The 22,078-nt window shown below is 37.8% G+C and overlaps 2 protein-coding genes and 1 long non-coding RNA gene across 4 annotated transcripts; 2 read left to right on the plus strand and 1 right to left on the minus strand.

Annotated features, from left to right (window-relative positions):
- The first annotated feature begins 3,491 nt into the window (after window positions 1–3,491).
- Window positions 3,492–9,201, plus strand: wnt8b (wingless-type MMTV integration site family, member 8b). Its single transcript, XM_011484431.4, has 6 exons — window positions 3,492–3,865; window positions 4,724–4,757; window positions 5,728–5,866; window positions 6,405–6,530; window positions 6,607–6,749; window positions 7,906–9,201. The coding sequence occupies exons 1-6, from the start codon at window positions 3,795–3,797 to the stop codon at window positions 8,473–8,475; spliced, it is 1,083 nt and encodes a 360-aa protein (XP_011482733.1). The 5' UTR covers window positions 3,492–3,794; the 3' UTR covers window positions 8,476–9,201.
- On the minus strand, window positions 6,368–12,753 carry LOC110016528 (uncharacterized). Its single transcript, XR_002291851.2, has 4 exons — window positions 12,616–12,753; window positions 12,358–12,525; window positions 8,017–8,211; window positions 6,368–6,501 (listed from the first exon to the last, which is right to left on the minus strand). It is a non-coding gene; the product is annotated as an uncharacterized LOC110016528 (long non-coding RNA).
- Window positions 12,754–15,253: 2,500 nt separating this feature from the next.
- hif1an (hypoxia inducible factor 1 subunit alpha inhibitor) lies at window positions 15,254–22,078 on the plus strand. 2 transcript variants are annotated; one of them, XM_004077115.5, is made up of 8 exons: window positions 15,254–15,677; window positions 17,915–18,165; window positions 18,808–18,956; window positions 19,055–19,200; window positions 19,299–19,405; window positions 20,187–20,250; window positions 20,334–20,444; window positions 20,695–22,078. In XM_004077115.5, the coding sequence occupies exons 1-8, from the start codon at window positions 15,498–15,500 to the stop codon at window positions 20,749–20,751; spliced, it is 1,065 nt and encodes a 354-aa protein (XP_004077163.1). In that variant the 5' UTR covers window positions 15,254–15,497; the 3' UTR covers window positions 20,752–22,078. The 2 variants fall into 2 exon arrangements, with proteins under 2 accessions (XP_004077163.1, XP_020565217.1); XM_020709558.3 differs by having other exon boundaries at window positions 15,284–15,338.

A 22,078-nucleotide genomic window follows, 5' to 3' on the forward strand; every position in this document is an offset into this window, starting at 1 on the left:
CTCCTATCAAACATGTTTTATCCTTTTTTTAATATCAGAATTTAGAACTACTGTTGTACATTTAAACACATATGTAAATACATGAAAAAAGGTTCTTCAGGAACAGATTTTTGCAGCTCTTAAACTGCCATTGTGCGGCAGCAGTCCTTGTGTTACTGTCTGGCTTGATCCAAGGGGGCTGAGATGAAGCAAAGGTTGCTTATGGGTCAACAACAGATTTAGGGGTTGTTATCAAGGTGGTTCCACCATGGTAAAATGTTATGTTATTGCTCCCTCTGTTGGGGATTTACTTCGTTTGAGGTTGGAAGTAGGGGGTTATCACTTCTTTTCTTCTTTTATGCAGAATAATACACTTTTTTTTGGGTTTAGTTTTGTGTATAATTTTGGATTTTTACACGGTGAATTGTTTTCTCTATTGAAGAAATTGATTGTGCCTTATTGATTACCAAGTGTCAGGCCACCTCCTGATGGCATGCAGCACCCATGTGCGACCGCTCTAGCGGCCCTCTGAGGCCATTCAGGCTCTTTCCCTGGAATCTGCTGACTCAGCTTTAAATGCTGCTCCCCTCTAAAGAATATTGTGTTTTTACATCTTCTTGTAGCATTATTTTTATTATAAAGGACACGAATAAAGAATATTTAGATTCAAAATCTGTTTCTGAGTAAATTTTTTTATTCAAATTGGGGTGAATCTGGAGCAGACAAAAAAAAGCTGTTTAAGACGGCCTGTAGTTAATTCGTGCAAACGATATTCAGTCAGCCACAAGCTCCTTGCTCCACTCCATTCCAATGCATCAACTTCCAGACAAATAGATCCATGTATGTCTTCGTTTTCCTCGCCTGAGCTGGCATCTGGCTCAAAACTATATGGCTGGATAGCTCCAATTTTGCTTGCCATTTTAGTTGTACCAGTAATGTTAGGTTGGGGTTGAGAGGGGAGAAAGTGTAAACAAAGGGATGATGGAAAATGAGCACAGGCTTACTCTTGCCAACAGTCCCGTCCACAACTCAGAGCAAATTTTCAATGAACTACTGCTGCATTACAGATACTGTGCAGAAATCGACACAGTTTTTTGGATTAAGCCTAAAAACTGCATAATCCTAATTAAAAGACCACTGGGAACGTTTTTATGATGGATCAACAGGTGATTGGAGAGGGACTCTAAAGAGACATTTAGGTTTAGGATAAATTAAGCCTGAATATATAAACTATCCAAGCAAATTGTTGTTTTTTGATAGAAATATTTGCAATTCAAGGCCTCAATATAAAGCGAATAAATAATTTGGTTTATCACATTGCATAATATTTTGTTGAATTTCAGCTCAGAAAAACATTTCTAAGACCTCAGGTCACCTAGCCTTTGCTCACTTATCATAAATGTTTGTCTTTTAGTTTTATAGATGATAACACATCAGATAACACATCTGAGCTAAATAGATAATATTTATGATGCCATAACTAAAGTCAAAACAATCAGTTTGTTCTAGTCAACAAAGATGTTGGGACATTTTGAGCTTCCAGAATAGATAAATGAGAGCAATCCACAACTTTTTACCTATGAAGACCCATTATCCCGTCAGAGTAATACAGAAACAATTGCACAAATTCCTGGAAGATGCTGTCTTTTCTGCTCTGAGATCGGGCTCTCTGTCTCTGGAGCTGCACCTTGAGTGCCTCGCTCTGCCTGAACCCTTATCGTCTCACTGCATGCAACCATTGACCCCTGGATTTTCTGGCTCTGGCCTCTGCTTTGCTCTCCCTCCTAATTCCTATTTTTTTTTTTTTGCTTTAACATACCTCTTATCAAACATTTACGAAAGAAGTACAAAAATCTCTTGAATTTTTAAAGCAAAAAAAAGCAAAGCAAATCTGGATGGAAAGAACCACACAAGTTACTATTTAATCACTACTTAAACTATGTAAACTTTCATGTTAAATTTATCACACACACACAAATCATTTTTAACACAAAAGATTTGTTTCAAATGTATGGGTAGTGTTGTGGTCAGAACTAAGTAACCACATGACTCTGCTACTAAGAGCAATACCTGTACAACAAAAACTTTATTTTTCGCTTCTTGATCTACAAATTAAGAGCAAGGCCTAAATATTTAACTAGCATGCTGGTTTGCAAAGTCAAAAATAAAAGGATATATATATATATATATATATATATATATATATATATATATATATATATATATATATATATATATATATATATATATATATATATATATATATATATATATATATATATATATATATATATATATATATATTATTGTAGGTTGATTTGGAAGCTTAGATGCAGAATTTGCCCTGTGTTAATCATTCTGTGTTCATATTTGTTTTATGTTTCTAATTTATAAATGTTATGGAGTGACTTTGTGTTCTCTAAATGAAGCAGAACCCTAAAGAAAAATGCCTTTTGATATTTAAAGTCGGCGTAACAAATTTGCAAACATACATTTATAGGTAAAATTGTTAAATAAATTGTTTTATTTTATTAACAACAAATGAATCAAATTTTGTGAAATTCATTTTATTCATTGATAGAGCCTTTAAGAATTCTGCCTATTTTCATGTCTTAAATAGTAATTAACGTGATCATATAGACTATTTCTTGGAAGATTATTTTTTTGTGGTTCCTGCAGTCTTGAAAATAAATTCTAGATATTTTAATAATGTCACAAACCTTTACATTTGAAACAAGCCAATTTAATGATTCATACTTTCAACTTAAACTATTTTTTATTTAGCAAAATATTGCACAAGTAAGACTAAATAATTTTCTTTTGTTGAGAAATGTTTTTAGACTTTATTTTTATACCAAAACCAACGGACAAGTTTACATGTGTTTTACACCCCCCCCCCCCTTTTTTTGTGTGTGTGTGACCATTTCTTTTCAAATTTTAAATTAAAAAATTCTCTGGGTGTTTTTCCCTTAACATAATTTTTTATCCTAATCCTAATGTGCACATAAAGCTAAAAACCCTGAGCCAACGAAACGAGACCCAGGTCTGGATTAGTGATGCCAGTGCGCCCAGAGTTTGATCCGTAGTTTGGCCTTCGCTGTGTCACGTTATTATCTGGACCTCCATCTCTTTTGAACTCGATCAATTGAAAATATCAAGGCTGGATTTTGACTGAACCCTCGTGGGGTTTTAGTATCTCTACCATCTGATCCTGTTCCAGTAAGGATCTCGTTTTAAAATCATTTATATCAGGCTGAGGCTGGTGCGTAAAGGCGTGCAATCGAAAGACATGCGTTGAGTAATGGTCCCCGTGTTTCCTGGCTTCATGCGCTGATTTAATCACCTTTGAAAACGGACAAACATTTCCTCAACATCAAACGCTTTCGCCTCAATTTCCGCAGCTCCATCAGATCAAGCGCTCATCTCCTGAGAAGATCCTTTTTCTGATCCCCGTCTATCAGATGCTCCTTCAGTTCTGAGCATAAAAAGGGGAGGATCTGTGCTACACTTTTCCTGCAGGATTAAGCGGATCCTGCTCTGCTCCTGCATGGAGGCTGGAAGCCCACCGTCGCCTGGCCCTGAAGGCCCAGGGTGCCCTTTTGATCATTTCAGTCTCTCTTTGGTGCAGTACCTCTGATTGGCCAGGAGACTAAGCAGGGGGAAAATCTTTAATTAAGCAGATAATCTCTTGTTGGGAAGAGAGCAGCTCCATTTCAGAGCCCCCTCCTTTAATCTTGATAGCTCCTCGTGAAGTTCCATGCAGCTCATTTTTCTCCCCATCTTTGCCCAGTTTACTAGCACTTTTACATGTCAGGATGTTCCTGCACTGGGAAGCCCCCTACTACATCTTTCTTCTGCTGACACATATGAGGTCTTGCTGCTGCTGGTAAGTTTAAACCAATTTTCTTCTTTTTCTTTCCCTTTTTATTTTTTACTACATTAGATGCAAGTTGGATACTTGTTCAAACTCATTTGCACAATGTTTTCACCAGTTTCCAGTGGAAGCCCTTTCATAAAAAAAAAACAACATTATTTTTCTGTGGATAATGTTTTTGCAGGGTTACCAGATTAAATTTAAAGAAAAAAGTTGGAAATGTGGATTTAACTCCACCCATTTAAAACTAAATTACATTTTATGCAATGATGTAAAGCAAAACAGGGGTTGGTTTATATTTTGGCTTCCTCCCTTTCAAGGAATTAATTAAACCCTTTGTGACAAACTTAATACTTAATAGGGTCAATGTGTCATGTATGCATATTATGCATGAGAGCTAAGTGGTATGATTAAGAGGAATTATTTTTTTTTTAGTTTTCCAATCCTTTTAAAATAACATATCCTACGTTTGGCATATATCTATATATCTAATTCTTTTGCTTGTCATCTTTTTTCTTTGATTGCTGGAAATAAACCATGTCCAAATTAAATTGTTTTATGCACATGTATCTGTGACAACCATAAAAGAGCATTTTAGAAGTAAGTTTAAAACAGAAAAGAAGTTTCCAAATTGTAAAAATTAGCTACTTTTTTTATTTTCATTTTTAAATTAAGTTCTGCTACAGAATGTTCAACATAAATATGTAAATACACAGATGACATTTTCAGAGTTTCTGAAGGCTTGGATTCCCATTTGTGACCCAATTTAAAATGTTTCAAAGTGCACTAATGAGAGATGTTAGCAGAGGAATTTGTGAAGGACACTGAGCTTTCTTGAGTGAATAAGCTGTCTCACTTTCCCTTTTCCAGGTCAGTGAATAATTTCTTGATGACTGGACCCAAGGTAAGCCATTTTTCCTTTTGATCTCTTCTCCTCTCCTTCCTCCTCGGAAAAAAGCAGCAGAGAAGCCCGCATCCTCATGTTATCTTAACTCAAATGTATTGACAAGCTTTGCTACCTGTCTGTGTGCAACAATTGCCCTAAATCAATGATATTCTTGGTCTTTTGTGATTTCTCCCCCCTCCCTTAGGTACACTTGACCTTATAAAGGGGCTCTGTGTATCCAAGGGTTGAATGTGTTAAGAAGCAAACGCAGGCAATGCTGTAGTGGGTGGTCATCATTAGCGAGCCAGACCCCTGTGAAAGAGGTGGTACTCCATCTCCCTGAAGGCCACTTGAGACATATTAGTTATATTATCTTTCACACAGTCTGAAGAAGCAGCAAAGCAGCAGGTGAAAGCCAAGGACAGAGCTAGCTGCTTTGAGAAAGCTCAGCTATTCCGTGTGATCACAGCAAACACTGATATAAAAGAAATATGATGACATTCTGGTGCCGTTTTAAAAAATATGTCAAATCATAAAACCAGTCATCATTTGAATCAAACTTTTTCTCACTTTACACCTTCCCTACAACCTTTTGATCAAGATAATCAATAAATTAAGTCAAGATTTAGTCTCATTGTAAATAAGCTCAAGGTTTTATCAGTAAATTCTATCATTTGCTTTAGAACCTTTAAATAAATACAACAGATGTCACTTCAAATGACTGTACATCCATAATCCATCAACATCCATCCCTGCTACTTGTTGGAAGTTGTATTTAACAAATGCATGTATTTATTTCAAGTAAAATGTATTTGTTGATTTAAATTTGTTTGACTTGAAGCTACAACCTATACATTTCAGAATAAAGCTCCTCCCAAAATTCAAACGAAAAACAAAACTAGATTAGAATATGATCTACCGCTGTTTAATGTTACAATCAAATAGCTGTTTGAGTCTGCTCTTGTGTTTGCATTTTTGTATGCTTCAGGCATACCTGATCTACTCAAGCAGTGTGGCAGCAGGAGCTCAGAGTGGCATAGAAGAATGCAAACACCAGTTTGCTTGGGACCGCTGGAACTGCCCAGAGAGAGCCCTTCAGCTGTCCACTCACAGCAGCCTGCGCAGCGGTGAGTCCACATCCAGCCACACAAAGCTTCAGCTTAAGTGTGCTCCATGTGGCTGTTTGCTTCTGTTAGTTTTAGTTTAAATGTATGAAAACGTGTGTCAGGTCATTAAAGAGATCATCTGCAGTTCACAGTTTCTGTCGTATGGTTTATTAAGTTAATAAAGCATAGATGCTTTTAGGGATTTTTTTCAATTAAAGAAAAGAAAATTATAAACCCACCTGAAAAAAGGAATACTGAACTGTTTCTGAGGATTTACCTTCTTATTCTTATAAGAAACTGTTCAGCAGTGATCCAAAGCTTTCAGCCTCAAAAAGACATGCAGTGCATTTGTGTAATGAAACTTTATTTCTCGCTGTCATTGTTGGGAAAGTTCTCTTTGGTCCGTGCAACATTCATATGCTAAAACAACAATTATCTTTGATAACATTTATGAAAAAAAAACAATAAATAAATTACATTGCAGGTGCATCATTTATTTACTAAAAACAGGAAGTTATAATTGATTTGTTTGATTGTTAACTAGTTCCTGCCTTGACAGCGAATCGAGAAGCTGCGTTTGTCCACGCCATCAGCTCTGCTGGGGTCATGTACACCCTGACCAGGAACTGCAGTCTGGGAGACTTTGACAACTGTGGCTGCGATGACAGCAGAAACGGACAGCGAGGTTAGCACAAAAATTCAAAATCTGCACACTTACATCAACATTGTTAGCAGTGGTTTCACTGTTTCATTCCTCCTAGGTGGTCACGGCTGGCTCTGGGGAGGCTGCAGCGATAATGTTGGCTTTGGTGAGGCCATTTCCAAACAGTTTGTTGATGCTTTGGAGACCGGTCAGGATGCTCGCGCAGCAATGAATCTTCACAATAATGAGGCTGGACGCAAGGTACAGTAGACAAAAAAAAAAAAAGAAATATATTTTACAATCATCCAGCGTTCATTTTTTTGAGCGCTTTAACTGGGTGGTTAAAATTTTGGAAATCTGCTGTAGCCCTCCAACTGATTGCAGGATGTAAAGCAGCTTTTGAATCATTTTTTCCCCTGCTCAGGATTTTCCTGAGTGTGCCACCCAAGCATCCCTTTCACACTGCTATAAGTGAGGTGCCACTCGTCCTTAATAATAACAACAGTGTGTTCGGTGTACCAGAAGGGCCTATTTACCAGTGCTGAATGCACCTTATGACAAAACCTCAACTCAAGAATCTCAGGATCGCTGGTGCAAGCTTAATTAAAGGTCCTGGGGAGCCAGACTTTGCACAGCATTCTGTATTCTTCTGCTTTCTTAAAATAAGTGTTTAGTTTTATTCTTGCAATAAGGATCCCACATTTATTTTGGTCTTTGTTTGGCCCCAAGGGAGTCTGAGGAGACCACAGGCGTGCAGCTGAAGTGCTCTTTGTTTATGGTGCCTCTACACCCCCCTGTTGAGCTCTGGGATCCCCATGGCACCTGGAGCATCATTGTAACAGAAAAAAATGGGAACAGAAAGAGAGAAAAACTCCTTTTTAATTTCTCAGCTCAATAGGACTCTCCATTGGGTCCTCCAACAGAAGAAAACATGTTGATAATGAACATGCTAAATAAATACTCCTATTTATTCTGCGAGGACAATACAGCTCAATGTGATACTTTGATTCAGCATCACCTCAGCAGAAAGAATTCCTCCCTTGCTCGCTAAAAGAAGACACTCCTTTTCAAGCAACAGCTGTTTTGTGTTTGCTAAAGTCAGGAAACACTGGGGACAACACAGAAAGTCGGCAGTGGACCTTGAAGCTATCCTCTATTCAACATATTCATCCCTTTTTTTTTACTTAACTGGAAAACCATTAGAACACAATTCCTAATTTGACAACACATCAATCAACTGATAAAAGCGATTTCTCAGGCTGGCTTGTACCACTTTTGCTGAGACAAAAACACCATAAAATGTCTTTTTGGGCTGTTTTTTTTTTTTAAATACAAGAAACCAACTGAAACACAATGTTTCTACAAACTATTTATATGTTCTGAAGGTGATTTTTTCCCCCCCTTTTGGTGTCCGCAGGCTGTTAAAGGGACCATGCAGAAGACGTGCAAGTGTCACGGCGTGTCAGGAAGTTGTACAACTCAGACCTGTTGGCTGCAGCTGCCGGAGTTCAGAGAAGTGGGGAACTACCTTAAGGAGAAATACCACCGGGCGCTGAAAGTGGACCTCCTACGAGGAGCAGGGAACAGTGCAGCCAGTCGAGGAGCTATCGCAGAGACCTTCAGCTCCATCTCCCGCAAGGAGCTGGTCCACCTTGAAGACTCTCCTGATTACTGCCTGGAGAACCGCACCCTGGGTTTGCCGGGCACAGAGGGCCGGGAGTGCCTGAAGAAGGGCAAGAACTTGAGCAAGTGGGAGAAACGGAGCTGCAAAAGGTTATGCGGAGAGTGCGGGCTGGCTGTGGAGGAGCGCAAGGCTGAGATGGTGTCGAGCTGTAATTGCAAATTCCACTGGTGTTGCGCGGTGAAGTGTGAGCAGTGCCGAAAAACAGTGACCAAGTACTTTTGTGTGAAAAAGGGAGGTCAGAGGGGAAGGAATGAGAGCGCCACCGGACGCCGGAAGAACCTGAGACTGCGGAAGAAGCACTAAACTTCTTCCATGCATATCTCCAAGAATTCATCCTGCCTATCCTGCAAACGTACAGCCCTAAAGATAATGTTTGTTCCAGATGAAATACAAGAAGAAAAAAAAACCTTTATTAAGGTTTTTGAAATAACGGTTAATTACAGGGGTGAATACAAATCCAGCTTTAGAGGAAATAAAAAGATGCGCTTTTATGACTCTAGAATTTTTTTAGTATAAATATATTTAAGATCTATTTTTATATTTTTTACAGCATTTTGAAAAGTCATCAGGCCTTTAAAGTGGGTTTCTCTGTTTTTGCTCAAGATCATCCAAAAGAAGACCCTGAAAGTTAAGAAAATTATTTGACAACTGTGGCAGATTGATATATTGATGCCATATTGATGTTAAAACAAAAAAAAAATGCTTTTTTTAATTTAAAGCCTAGTTTTTTTAATCCATGTTTGCAATACGTTTTGTATAATTCAATGGCTTCTGGAAAGTTTTGACTGGATTTTAGGATATATTTGGACCTTTTTGGGAACAGTTTCCTCCCATCATGCAGTTTGCCCTGAACTTAACCCTCCTGATGTATTTAATTGTACATAAAAATAAGCACTTTGTACTGTACATTGTTAATTTATTGCACAGCATTTTCTAGTATTGCTTTGTCTTAGATGCCTTTTTTTGTTGTTGTTTCTTTTCAATTAAAATGTAATGAAAGCATAATAAATCCTTTAATCACGTATATCATTCAGCCTGAAGAAAGTGCTCGTCCTTCTTTGACACTCTCTTTGAGTGATCAATACCTCGTGGTTTGAAGTAAACACTGCGTCTGTCTTCACATTGCTCCCAAGAGGGTTGAGATACTTTAGGGTCAAGCAAAAAGAAAAGAAAGCTTTCCAGCGTACTTTTTCTTCCATCACGTCTTTCTCAATTACGCCTCAACAAATACCTCCCAATCTCCCCTTCATCATGTTAATCCTCGCAGAGCGCTTGGAAGTTTCTTTGCTGTTTAATACTAGTTTAATTAACTTTGTCCAGACAGAGAAGGCCATGGGGGTGGAGGGCATGAGGCAAGATGCCCTTAAAAATCACCCTGCTTCTAATTTTGTATGCTAATCTCCTTTTTCACGCCGCACCTCCTTGGGAGTGGGGGAAAGAAATGTTGGGAAAACTTTGGGTTGTCTGTGCAAGGCTTCCTGTGGCTGTTTTCTCTATGCACCCACCTATTTGGATCCTTTCACTCCTCTAAGGCCTTCCTTTGCTCGATTTAACAATGAATGCAGAGCTGATCAGCCCTCTCGGAAATGCACCACTGTCGAAGAAGGTAATCCCTTCTTCTCTTCTCTCAATGGGCTGTCGCCTTCCAAAGGACTTTGGGAAAAGGCTTTGCACAGATTCACACTGTTCGCTCAAAAGAAGTTAGTTCAAGTATTGTGCCCAAACAAGTAGGTTTTATAAACACATGCCTGCCAGGATACTCAGCCCACCTGCAAGTAAGAAGTGCCGGTCCGGGCGGACCAGCACATGGCAGCCAGAGCCGAGACCCTTCAGAGCAGAAGAGACATGAAAGGAGAGATTAGAGGTCTGGTTGAGAAGGGGGTGTTCATTTCTGCACCTTCCTTCTTTTACTCGACAAAGTGTCAAGGAAACACCTTGTTGACATCCTATTTACCATATAATGATCATAATCAGAACTTCTCTCTCCTCTGATGACCCCTGTGGGCTGGCCCAATTGCTCTGCCTGGCAACAAAACCAGCTCAAGAATCGGGCTCACAGCAGCTCTGCTGAACATCCACCAACTCTTTGCTGGGGAGGACAATTCATTCAGTACTCTCAAATTGAACGTAAAACCCCAATTAGGACAACATTTTTTAATGAATCTTTCCGAAGCCTGCTTATGTGAGGTGCCTACTTCAGTGACTCTCTTTGAGCTTGTTCTTCATGCAGACACATGGAGCTCATCCAGACTTTACATGTAAAACCCAAAGGAAAAGCCAGTCTGTTAATGTGTGGGAAAGCGGAGAAACATGACTTCATTTATGTCCAGCAGTTTGACATATCAGTGTAATCACTGTTCACTGTTTAGGGGGAGATCAGTTGCGCATCAGCAGCAAAGATTAAAGAGGGCATTGCCCTACTTGGCAGCGTTTAGAGATAATGCTATGCTTAACCTGTAGACCTACTGTCAGGTGTTAAGACTGGGGGTTTATCTGGAAAAAATGTAATGAGGCTTTGACTTCGAATTGAGGAAGTAAAGTCTCCGTTTTTATGTGATTTAAATTTTGTTTTGTCCTTTTTTTTCCATTTTGTTGTGTAATTTTAAACTCTGTCATGATTGATTTTTCATTTATTCCAAGCACAAAATGTTAGAACAAATACTGAGGGTTTTTATTTTTTGAGAGGGGGGGAGGGGGGTAGTAAGTAAAGCTAAAACTGTTTTGTTAATTTGTTAACAGAATTCATAGTTTTATTTCTATTTTTTTATTACCTGGATTCCACTGGGCTTAGCAGCACAAATGTTTTGTTCACGAGCAAAGTTTGATCTCAACATTCTGTGCAAGAAAGCGAAGGATTTTTTCCCTTTCAGATCCACAAAAGCTGACATGCAGAGTTCCTATTTACTCCTACGTCCGTCGTGCTATAATTCCTTTATGTTGTCGTCTTGCCTGTGCTTTAGCTGGTTAACATTCCTTTCATGTCGCTTTCCGTATTGTGAGTTTTGATAGGTGTTTTATACCTTTGTTTAAAAATGCACCGTTCTGTCAAAGCTAAGGGGAATATTCATTTGTGTGACACTGGACACTTTAACAATAAATCTTTAAATCCGACTTTCTAATTTTCAACTGAAACAGTGATATTGTTGGAAAATGTGATCAATCTTGAGTATTTTTCTGATATGGAGTTCTCATTGTCATTTCTGTAGCCTAACTTAATGAAATAAGACTAAACTTGGTTTTCTGTCAGGGCAAAGCCACCCGTCTACGTCCACTTTGTTGTCCTGCTGCTGGTTTCCGTTTATCTCTAATTACAAAGTCCACTTGAGGAAGGAAAAGACCGAAAACATGCGACCCGTCTTCATCACTCTCATTATCTTTGGTCGTTCACATTCTCTCTGTCATTCCTTCAAACACACCGCCACACACTTGCAGCGAGGGGAGGGAACTGAGCCGGGCAAAACAAACGGACATGTGAGATGGCACATAATTCTGACCACGGCTTAAACACACAATTTCCCCCCATGCCGAGAGTGCCATGACCTCTGACCATGAGGCCTGAACTTCCGTCTCCCTGGCTGGTCCTGCCATTCCCGATCTGTGACAACACATGAGTGCCAGGTGACAGGAAGAGAGGTGCCACCACAGAATAATGTTAGGATTCTGTGCAACGTTCTGCAAACTGATAATGATCACTTTTGATTCATAAACAAAATACATAAAATGTTAGAAATTTTTGGCAAACAATCTGGTTAATTGTTCCTTGAAAGACTCTGTCACAATTGGAACTGTATTAGAATTATGACAAATTACTTTTATAGTTTATATAAAGTTTTTCTGGTCTTAGATCAAATCCTATTGGCATCTGCATGTCATGAAAATTGTAATGGAAAAAAGGGACATTTATGTCTTAGGTAACAAGTGATAATGCAAACAATTAAAGCTGGGAAGACGACTTATAATGCTTCAGAGAATCCTTGACTAATAGGATTTATGGCTTAGGGGTTTTGGACCTATAACACCTAGAAGGGCGAGGGTCAACATGAATGTGAGAGAAAACCTACGCAAATGAATACAGATGTTCAACCACATGCTCCGATTAGTCATTTGCAGCAATTTTGCTTTTTTATTATTATTATTGCTTTGGACAGGAAAAATGTGCAGAAGATGCCTGATGCTTTGACTTACATGAAAACGTTTGAAAGAGCTGATCCTGAGAAGAGGACGAAGCTGCAGCAGAACGTTCTCTTGTTGGAAAAAGGACAGCGGTGGTGTCAGGATGTGTTTCTCTCAGCAGGATTGAGACACAAACTTCTTGTGACTCGCCGGGGTGTCCAACCTTTTGGTTATGGGTATCTGCAAAGAATGGGGTTCATCAGAGGGATCAGCTTGGTTCAGGTCAGCTCACTGATCTGCACACAGGAAACACTGGGTATGGGAACCCACCAGGGAGCCAAACCGGCCTCGGTCAAGAGAAAAACTCCAGGAGCTGCAGGTACTGAAATAAAGGCCATCAAAAAGTAAACTGAAGGAGGATCAAAACTACAAAAAACGATCAGAGTGACTGATAAACCTGTTCCATCTATCAAAATTCACTGTGATTTTTAGAACAAAGCCTTATCAGCAAATCGGTCGACCGAGCAAGGTACAGTGTGTGCTGCTTTCTGATGTCCGTACAAATGATAGCACTGTAAAACTAGTTCAAAACATCCAACTTGGACCACAGAAAAAATATATTAAAAAAAATAAATCTTGCAAATAATGTCCTTTCCTTTTAAAAAACAAACCTGGTTATGCTGTACATTTTCATAAAACCTGACAAGAACAGGGAAATGTACTTTTTTTTTTACCACAGTATTTATATCACATATATTAGACAAAAAAAGCAAACTGGAAGAACCCTGATAAGTCATATACAATGTTGTGATAGAACAAAACTGATTTAGTTTCTAGTATTTTATGATTTCAAGCATTCACTTCTGAATTGATTTGTTAAGGGTCATGCAGTAGACTTTTTAAAATAGCATTCAGGTTTAAGCTGGGCACTGACGAAATTAGATTTCTGATTAATTATTTAACCAGAGCTGTGGTTTGCTTCAATGTTGACTTTAAAGACAATTATTCTAACCCGAATACAATAACTATTCATATTGATGTACTGATTTTGTAAAAAACTGTATTTTTTCTGATACAGGCTACACAAACAAATATAATTTTAAAACTTATTCTGATCTATTTTCATTTACAATTTTACTGTATGAGCTAGTGAGTGATGCAACATTGTTCTATTGAATGTTTACAGGGGGGGGTTCAGGGTCCACCCATCAAATGCAAGGTGTCCAGATCTGGTGCCTACAAATCATCTCCAGTCAACATGAACACTTTGTGTTGAAATTCTATGTTTGTTGCCAGATTTTGCATTGATCACCGGGCTAAATGACTCATAGGTTTATTGAAACATGTTTCCAAGGACATCCAGCCCAAACAAGTCTGGCAACACGTGTGACATGATGTTTTCAATGACGGAAACGTCTAAAAGTCAAAAATTTGTTTGCACAGCTTATCATCTTGATTTTCTCCAATATTAATAATGGTTTTGCCACTCCTGAATGCTGCAGCGGTAAAACTTCTGCTTATGTTTAGGTCTTTAAACTTGCTCATCAGTCCATAAAAGGCAAATAATTAGTGGCATCTGGATGCAATTGAGTTTGACAATCACAGCATTGTCACGTCATTTTCCTTTTTAGGGATTTCTGAGAATATATTTGCTTAGTTTCTCTAGGCAAGGAAAGTTTATTTTTAATAGCACAATTCACAAAGTAATTCAAGGTGCTTCACAAAACAGAAAAATGCATAAAAATCACAATACATCATAGAAATAATCAACGTAAAATTTACTTTAAAAGAAAAGAAAACAAAAATTGAAAATTCATTTAAAAAGAATGGAAGGAAAGAAAAGAAAAGTGCAGATAGGACCTTTCAGTCATTTACACAGTGAAACAGAAATGTTTTAAGTCTAGATTTGAATATGAACACAGAAGAGGCCTGTCTTATGACTTCAGGGAGGCTGTAGAATATTGAATGTCAGAGATGTACTTTGGTGCGAGGCCATGGAGAGACTTGTACACAAGCAAAGCTGCTTTGAAGTCTATTCTTTGAGGTACAGGGAGCCAGTGCAAAGACCTGAGCACAGGACTAATGGGATCATACTTCCTGGTTCTGGTCAGGACTCGAGCAGCAGCATTCTGGATGTACTGAAACTGTTTTACAGCTCGTTTGGAGAGGCTGGTGAGCAGGCCGTTACAGTAGTCTAACCTACTGGAGACAAATGCGTGAATAAGTATCTCCAGGTCTGGCTTTGACACTATGTTTTTGATTTTGGCAATGTTTTTCAGATGGTAAAATGCCACTGATGTTACTGACTTGATATGGCTGTTAAAGTTCAGGTCAGAGTCCATGATTACCCCTAGATTTCTGACTTGATTTGAGGGTTTTAGAGACAGAGAATGAAGGTAGCTGCTGACACTTTCTCTTTGTTTCTGTAGGCCAAAAATAATAACTTTGGTCTTGTTTGAGTTTAGCTGGAGAAAGTTGTTCTGCATCCACGCACTGATCTGTTGGAGGCAGTGGCTGAGTGATTAAATTATTTTACTTTACTTTAAAAGAGCAACATAATCAGCATTTTACCCATGAATAAATGTGTTATATGTTTTAAGCAGGTACTTAAACTAATCAAGGACCACGTAGTAAAATGATAAAAAATATATTTCACTCATTTTCTTATCAATACAAACTTTAGCAGCATAAGACAGAGAAAAACTGCATGTGACAAGATATAATTTACATACCATTTTGTCAGTTTTTGGGTTTCAATATTTTGACTGTATGAAGTAGATTATTTGAGTTTTAGACTAATTCACACTAATTTCTGCCTTTTCTTCCAACTGATTCATATTGCAGAAAAGGTACTACAGCATCGTTTTGTGGCAGACAAAGGTCATTACATTTCGAGCAGTGTATCCTCCACTGCACTAGATGGCGCTGATATATCTGTAATAAAGAAGCCTCTCTTCCTGAAAATTCTATCTTACGTCGTTTGTTTTCTGTCTATCAACACAACGTGTAAACAGCGACACACGGAACCGAGCTGTGGTGAGACACTGCTGGCGGTGAGCTCACGAAAATGCGTTTTAATAAGTAATAACGGTGCACGAGAAGGCTAGCTTAAGTGCAACTTTCTTAGTTTAAAACCCAGCAGTGTAAGTAGAGAGGCCATTTGGGCTGTGAGCAGGACGGAGGGAGCATCTCAAAAACGCTCATCGACGACTATGGCAGCGGCGACTGTTGTGGAGGCTGATCCGGCGACGAGCGAAGGAGGTGCCGCCTTTTCTGGCGTTCAGACCAGGGGCTGGGATGAATCTCAGCTCCGAAAATACTCTTTCCCCACTAAGCCCATTCCCAGACTCTCTCACACGGACCCCAGGGCTGAGATGCTAATAAACAACGAGGTAACTAACTAAAAAGCTGCTGAAGCCTAGCTTCTACTGTAACGTGACATAAATACTTGCCCTTTTAGTTGCGTTTACACCGGGTTAGAGTAGACACAGTTTTAATCAGACACAGCTAAGGAAGAAACCTTTTTATAATAGCCCACAGAACTATCGGTGAGAGTAATAGTTCGTTTTCTAGTTAGAGAAAAAACCCTCCTATAACCACCGAAAAAAATCAACTGTAACTGGAACTACAGTTACAAATGTTAAAAAAACAAACAAACAAAAACACCTATGGTTTCAATTATTGAGTTACTAATTATTGATTATTGTAAATTCAAGTACTTCATGTGTCTAATTGAACCCTTCTAGCAAAGGAATGCCTTTATTTGAAAATAACGTTGTCATGCAGGTAAGAAAAAAATCATCACCGCCCACATCTGCAACTTTATTCTCATCATCCATGCAGTATTTTGGGAATTGCAGAATCGTTTTTGCGTCAGTGTTGTGTCTCCCAAACAACATTTTTAAAAATTGCACCATTGCATTACACTGGTATGATGATTCCACTTTTGTTTCTTTATAATCATGAATTCCTATTTAATGATGCTATGCTTCAAGTAATCAGTCTTCTCTTAAATCATATTTTTTTTGTCTGTTACATCTCTGGAGTAAAACATTCCAGAGTAGTAATTTAGTTTAAAATGAGGATTTGTGTTTGAGAGTTGTATTGGATTTAATGCATGCTGGGATTTTTTTTTTAGAATTTCAAATTCAAAGTTTTAGCCAAAATGTAACTCGAGATTTTCTTGGCAACAAATAATGAATAAATGAAACTCAATTGTTAAAGATAAGTTAAAAAAAAATCTCCTCATTATTTTCTTTCGTTCAGATCTGAAAAACTGAAAGTTGGCCGTAAATGAGTGTCGTCCTTTATTTAAGAGAATAAAAGTCCTCACAGCATCGCCGTCCTGTCACCGCGTCGCCTCGGTGAAAGTGAAACCGATAGCTGGTGGTGCAGACTGGAAGCGGGAGCGCGCACAGCAGTCTACGCTCAGTTCGTCACGTAGGCCTCGGAGCTCAGTGTGTGTTGTCTTTAACGTGCCGCGTGCACGGCGCGTCCATGTGCTGGAATTTTATTTTGTGATCTTTCTATTAAATGTTACTGTAGAGATAAGACGCATAAAAACAAACTTTACTGTGGAATTCAAAAGTGAGTGTTATACAAACCAAGTTACATAAAATATACACATGTAATTACTTTACAAAATCCTAAATGTTTGAAGTCAAATAACTTTTATATTCAATCATTTATTGGGGCAGAATACATCAGTTGTTTAATAGGAAGTATGTTGACATGCAAAAATGAATTTAGGTGTAAATACATAAGACTTACACAGAATTTGTCTCCAATAAATCATTTTACAGAGAAGAATAACTAGTTAATGTTTAGCTTGGACTCTTCCCAGACTGTCTGTGCAGAATGGTAACATTACACTAATCAAACTATACCTAAAAAGCATTTTTACCATGCAAATCCATTCTAAATGCCATCCATGTCCATTTTTATTTTCACACATAATGCTTAATGGATGGGATTTTTGTTGTTGTTTACTGCTTGGTGAGACAACAGGTGTGGCTGCAGGGTGTCAAGTCAAATTTAACTCTGGCTTTTCAAAAGATTTAACACAGAGCCAGGCAAGTCTTTTTCTCATAGTAAATTAAAAAAAAAACATTCTAAAGTTTTACAGAGCTGCAAACTTTAACATGATATTAGTTATTTGGTCCAGTTTCTGACAGACAGAAATCCACTCAGAGCACTTTGTTAATGTTTTTTTTGTCGAAAGCCATTCATTTATCAAATGTAGATTTTAAATATTAAAATAATTGAAATGCAACTGTTATATATATATTTTTTACTTTATTTAAGAGTTTTAAATCTTTTTTACTTTTGACAGCAGCACATACAAGTTCCTTTCAAAATAAAACACATTCTGTGTCAAATAAGATCCTCCAGCTGCATTAGATTCACTTCAGTTAAAAAATTCAAGAAAGGCAACATGACAACACTGGTGTAGAATCCAAATAAAAACAAATTCATACATGTGAATGCTTACGTGAACCGAAACTTGTGGAGCAGAAATTATGAACGTGTGTAAAATGAACCTTTTGCCATCATTTTGATCAGCTTTCTGACTTGTAAAAAGTCTAAACACAAAACTCAACTCACTATATTTGTGTTTGTCTTTTGACAGGAACCGGTGGTTTTAACAGACACAAACCTTGTGTATCCAGCTCTCAAGTGGGACATCCCGTACCTCCTGGAGAACATTGGAAATGGAGACTTCTCTGTTTACATGTCAGAAAACCACAAATTCCTTTACTATGATGAGAAGAAAATGCCCAATTTTGAGAACTTTGTCCCCAAGTCCCAGCGAATGGAAATGAAATTTTCTGAATTTGTAGATAAAATGCATCAAACGGAGGAAACAGGAGGAGAGAGCAGGTAAGACAGCAGAAACGTAAACCATGTGCTGAGTCTTTTAATCTTAAAATTTGGAGCTTTATAACTTACAATTACAGGAATTTTTGTTAAAACATACAAGTGTTAAACTAAATTAAACCAGTAACATCCTGACATTAACATCTACTAATAAAGGTAGATGATGAGTGAGGTTAAATCCTATTGCTCCTTTTTCTTTTTAATCTTTTAAATCATAAAGAAATTGGGTAACTTTTTATCTCTTTATTCAAAGGAAGATGGGATCTGTGCACTTACATGGACTGAATTATTATTCTGTAACTATTATTTTGGGCTTTAAATAAAAACCTTGTAACAAAGACACATGTAGTAAAATTTTAGCCAGTGGTAAACAAAACACTAGTTTTAAGTCATGAGACTTTTTTAGTTATTTCTAAAACATAAGTCTCATGACCAAAAAGAGCACCTGCTAAGCTTTTTATGCAATGTTGATGTTTTACTTTACCAAATGTTTATACTGATGAATACATAACCTTAAATAAAACATTTTTTCTTGTTTACAAAAAAATATTTAAACAGTATTTTTGTAAATTATGTGATTCCTGAACGCTTAATCGAATTACACCACTAACTGTAATTCATGTCATTCTTTTGGTTAACTTAAAGGGTCTATTTACAGCAAACTTTGAATGACACAGTAGGAAAAAAGATAGTCGTTGACTTTCTTGGTTTCAACTGGAACTGGATCAACAAACAGCAAGCCAAGAGGAACTGGGGCCAGCTGACATCCAACCTGCTGCTTGTAGGCATGGAGGGTGAGCTCCTGTAATCACCAATGTTGCTCTAAAGCAAAGGAATTTTCCACAAAAAAAACCCTCCCTCAAACCTCCTCTCTTCTCATCGTCTCTCCCAGGAAATGTAACTCCAGCACATTATGACGAGCAGCAGAACTTCTTTGCACAGATCAAAGGCTACAAAAGATGCATCCTTTTCCCGCCAGACCAGTTTGAGTGTCTCTATCCGTACCCTGTCCATCATCCTTGTGACAGACAGAGCCAAGTAAGCCAAAAAAGACCATCTCAACATTACTGAACAATGTCAAATCAACAGAGGTTAACTCATCCATGCTCTTATTTTTGTTTTATAAATATTCATAGGTTGATTTTGATAATCCAGACTACGAAAAATTTCCAAATTTTCAAAATACTGTTGGATATGAAGCTGTTGTGGGCCCTGGAGATGTGCTGTACATCCCGATGTATTGGTAAGTATTTCCTATTTATGTACTTTTCACAGAACACAAGCCCAACTATTTATTTAAAAAAATCGATTATATCTTCGAAAAAGGGTTTCTATTAGCATGTAATGTAATAGAATTTAACCTACAAGCTGACTGTTGCTCAATCTCTGCTTTTTCTCATGGATTTATTTAGCAGTTACTGAATGGACTGATGGCACGGCCAGCTAAACAATGAGTTGACACTTATGGATCTATGTTTACAAACTAAACAGATGCCATCATACAGGGATTAGCTTTCCTGTTGGATCACTTTGAAAAGCTCATGCAATGTCGAAGAAAGTGTTGGTCGACTTACTTAAAAATGGTGTTTTTTACCAAAACGTGACATCAGTGATGGGAGACATCAGCAGCTCCACATTCTCCACCAAAACAACTCAAAGATTCAGAAAGTGTGGATTTAGAGTTCAAACAATGTCAATTTAAATGAAGTTGGCTGGCTTGTGTTTATTTACAGTGTTTCCCAGCTTTTAAGTTTTAAGTAGTGACTTTATTTGGGCCAATAATAAGTAATAAGTTGATCCAATATGTGCAATAACAGTAAATGCTAGATGTACATCTAGGTTTCTAGGTGTCTGTAGTGAAGGCTGTTTTAGTACCCAGCTCATTTTAGCGGCAACAACAAGAAGATGTTGTTTTAGGATTTAACTTGTATCATGTCACTTTTCAGTTTAATTGGGGTTTAGATTTGTTTGAAAGAAGTTGTAACACTACATTTTCTTAACATGCATGTTTCTCCCCGCTCAAGGTGGCATCACATTGAATCTTTGTTGAATGGTGGAGTAACGATCACAGTAAACTTCTGGTACAAAGTGGGTATAATTTGAGTTTTTTTCTTTTTCTTTTTTAAATAAAAAGTTTTGGTTTTCAATGTTTCGTCACAACCTTTGTTCAGGGAGCTCCCACGCCTAAGAGGATAGAATATCCACTGCGGGCTCATCAGAAAGTTGCAATCATGAGGAATATTGAGAAAATGCTGGGAGAAGCACTTGGAGATCCACACGAGGTGAAACTTTCCCAAACTTTTCTTCTTATCAGTGTCATGTTTGCTCATGAATGTCACATTGTTCATTTTTAGAACATTAAAATGGATCCACATTTAGGTCACTTGTTGCATTTAAACTCTAGGGCATGCTGACCGCTTCACTGACCCAGTTACTGTGAATATTTATGGCGAACTGGATTCAGAGCAAAAAAAAAAGTGTTTGCTGTTCAGGACGGCGTGTTTCACCGAAAACCCTCTTCTTCCTCTGCAGGTTGGGCCTTTACTGAAAACGATGATCAAGGGGAGATATGATCAGGATTGTAGCTAAATGTCCTGCAAAGCTTTCAGATGGACGGCTTAAAAATACAAACAAAAACCAACAACCAACCTTCTGCATGTGAAAGCTGTTTTTTTGAATGCCCAATCTGTCGCCGGCGCTCCGTGTGACTGCATGGCAGCAATGGAAATGATTCTGCTTCAGTCTCTAAGTGGCATTATCTTTCAAAGAATAAAGAACTGCCCAAGCCATGGGACTCTAACCTACTTGAAGTTTTGGATTTATGGAGAAAAGAGCTGAAGGTGGATGTCTGTCAATCAGTGTTCTCTCAAGTCGTTGAATTTGAGCTCAAAGCAAGGGGAGGGGGCGGGGCTTGTAGACTCTAGTCTGATCTCGGTACCTTTGTGGCAGCCCTTAATGTGTAGACCACTAATGGATGAGTTGAAAGGTTTTCCACTGTATTTTAGTTTTATAACAGGGTGTTTTTGAAGTAGTTATTTTAATTCAATGAGTGTAGATAATAATCAGCTAAATTGACCACACAAAGAAGAGGGGTGAGAACATTGACTTGCTTTGATTTAAAAATGTACCGATGTGAAAAAGGGGAATCAGTCAACTCCATGAAAACGGGATTTCTTTGAAGTGGAACTTTTTTTGTTTTGTTTTCTAAAAACTGTTTGTCATGTGTTTTTGAATAAGATTTGCTGTTGAGCATTAAAGTAAGAGACAAAGGAGCACTAAAAACATTTTTTTAATATATAGACATACATATTTCTCTTTAGAATTTAAATACAGAGTAAGTTGCTGCATTTTGGGAAGCTTGTCAAAAGTAGAGTTCACTGTCATTTCCTTGGAAGTATGATCTTGTTGAAAGCGGTTTAAATGAACTACAAAAATGAGACTGTTAAACTAGCATCAACAATATAGTATCCCTAAAATCCATCTACTGATGGATGTTTAAGCATGCTAGATTTAATTGCAGTATTCTTGGATGCTACAAGTTAGGGTAAAAGTTTTCTCTAAAACAAACGTTTAAATCTTCCTTTTTGTCTGTTGGTCATTTGGAATGCACTTATATTTACTCTCCCGAAGCTTTTGTGAAGACTTTTGTTACACAGTCTATGGGATGATTTCGTATTTTGTGCTGTTTGTGCCAAACCAATGTTTATACCAATAGATAAGGATCTTAACCTTCTAAAAACTTTTCTCTGACATTGTATGAATCAGCTTGAAGCGGAACGCTAGTAAAACTTTGCCAATTTAACAGAATAAGATGTTGATTTATGTTTCCACAGATGAAATGCACAGTAAAATGAGTGTTGACTGATTTCTAGATGTGCCTTTATCGTACTGGCAATAAAAGCACCAAGAACTTCTA

The sequence above is a fragment of the Oryzias latipes genome, chromosome 15, assembly GCF_053564925.1.
Source record: "Oryzias latipes strain Hd-rR chromosome 15, Olatipes_Hd-rR_3.1".
Taxonomy (NCBI): domain Eukaryota; kingdom Metazoa; phylum Chordata; class Actinopteri; order Beloniformes; family Adrianichthyidae; genus Oryzias; species Oryzias latipes.

What these genes read in the sequence shown, in the direction of transcription:
- wnt8b (XM_011484431.4), top strand. Translation starts at nt 3,795, where the DNA reads ATGTTCCTGCACTGGGAAGCCCCCTACTACATCTTTCTTCTGCTGACA. An exon ending in TCTTGATGACTGGACCCAAG is followed by an intron (nt 4,758 to 5,727) that starts GTAAGCCATTTT and finishes TGTATGCTTCAG; the next exon opens with GCATACCTGATCTACTCAAG. An exon ending in ATAATGAGGCTGGACGCAAG is followed by an intron (nt 6,750 to 7,905) that starts GTACAGTAGACA and finishes TGGTGTCCGCAG; the next exon opens with GCTGTTAAAGGGACCATGCA.
- hif1an (XM_004077115.5), top strand. Translation starts at nt 15,498, where the DNA reads ATGGCAGCGGCGACTGTTGTGGAGGCTGATCCGGCGACGAGCGAAGGA. An exon ending in CTTGTGACAGACAGAGCCAA is followed by an intron (nt 19,201 to 19,298) that starts GTAAGCCAAAAA and finishes AAATATTCATAG; the next exon opens with GTTGATTTTGATAATCCAGA. An exon ending in CAGTAAACTTCTGGTACAAA is followed by an intron (nt 20,251 to 20,333) that starts GTGGGTATAATT and finishes ACCTTTGTTCAG; the next exon opens with GGAGCTCCCACGCCTAAGAG.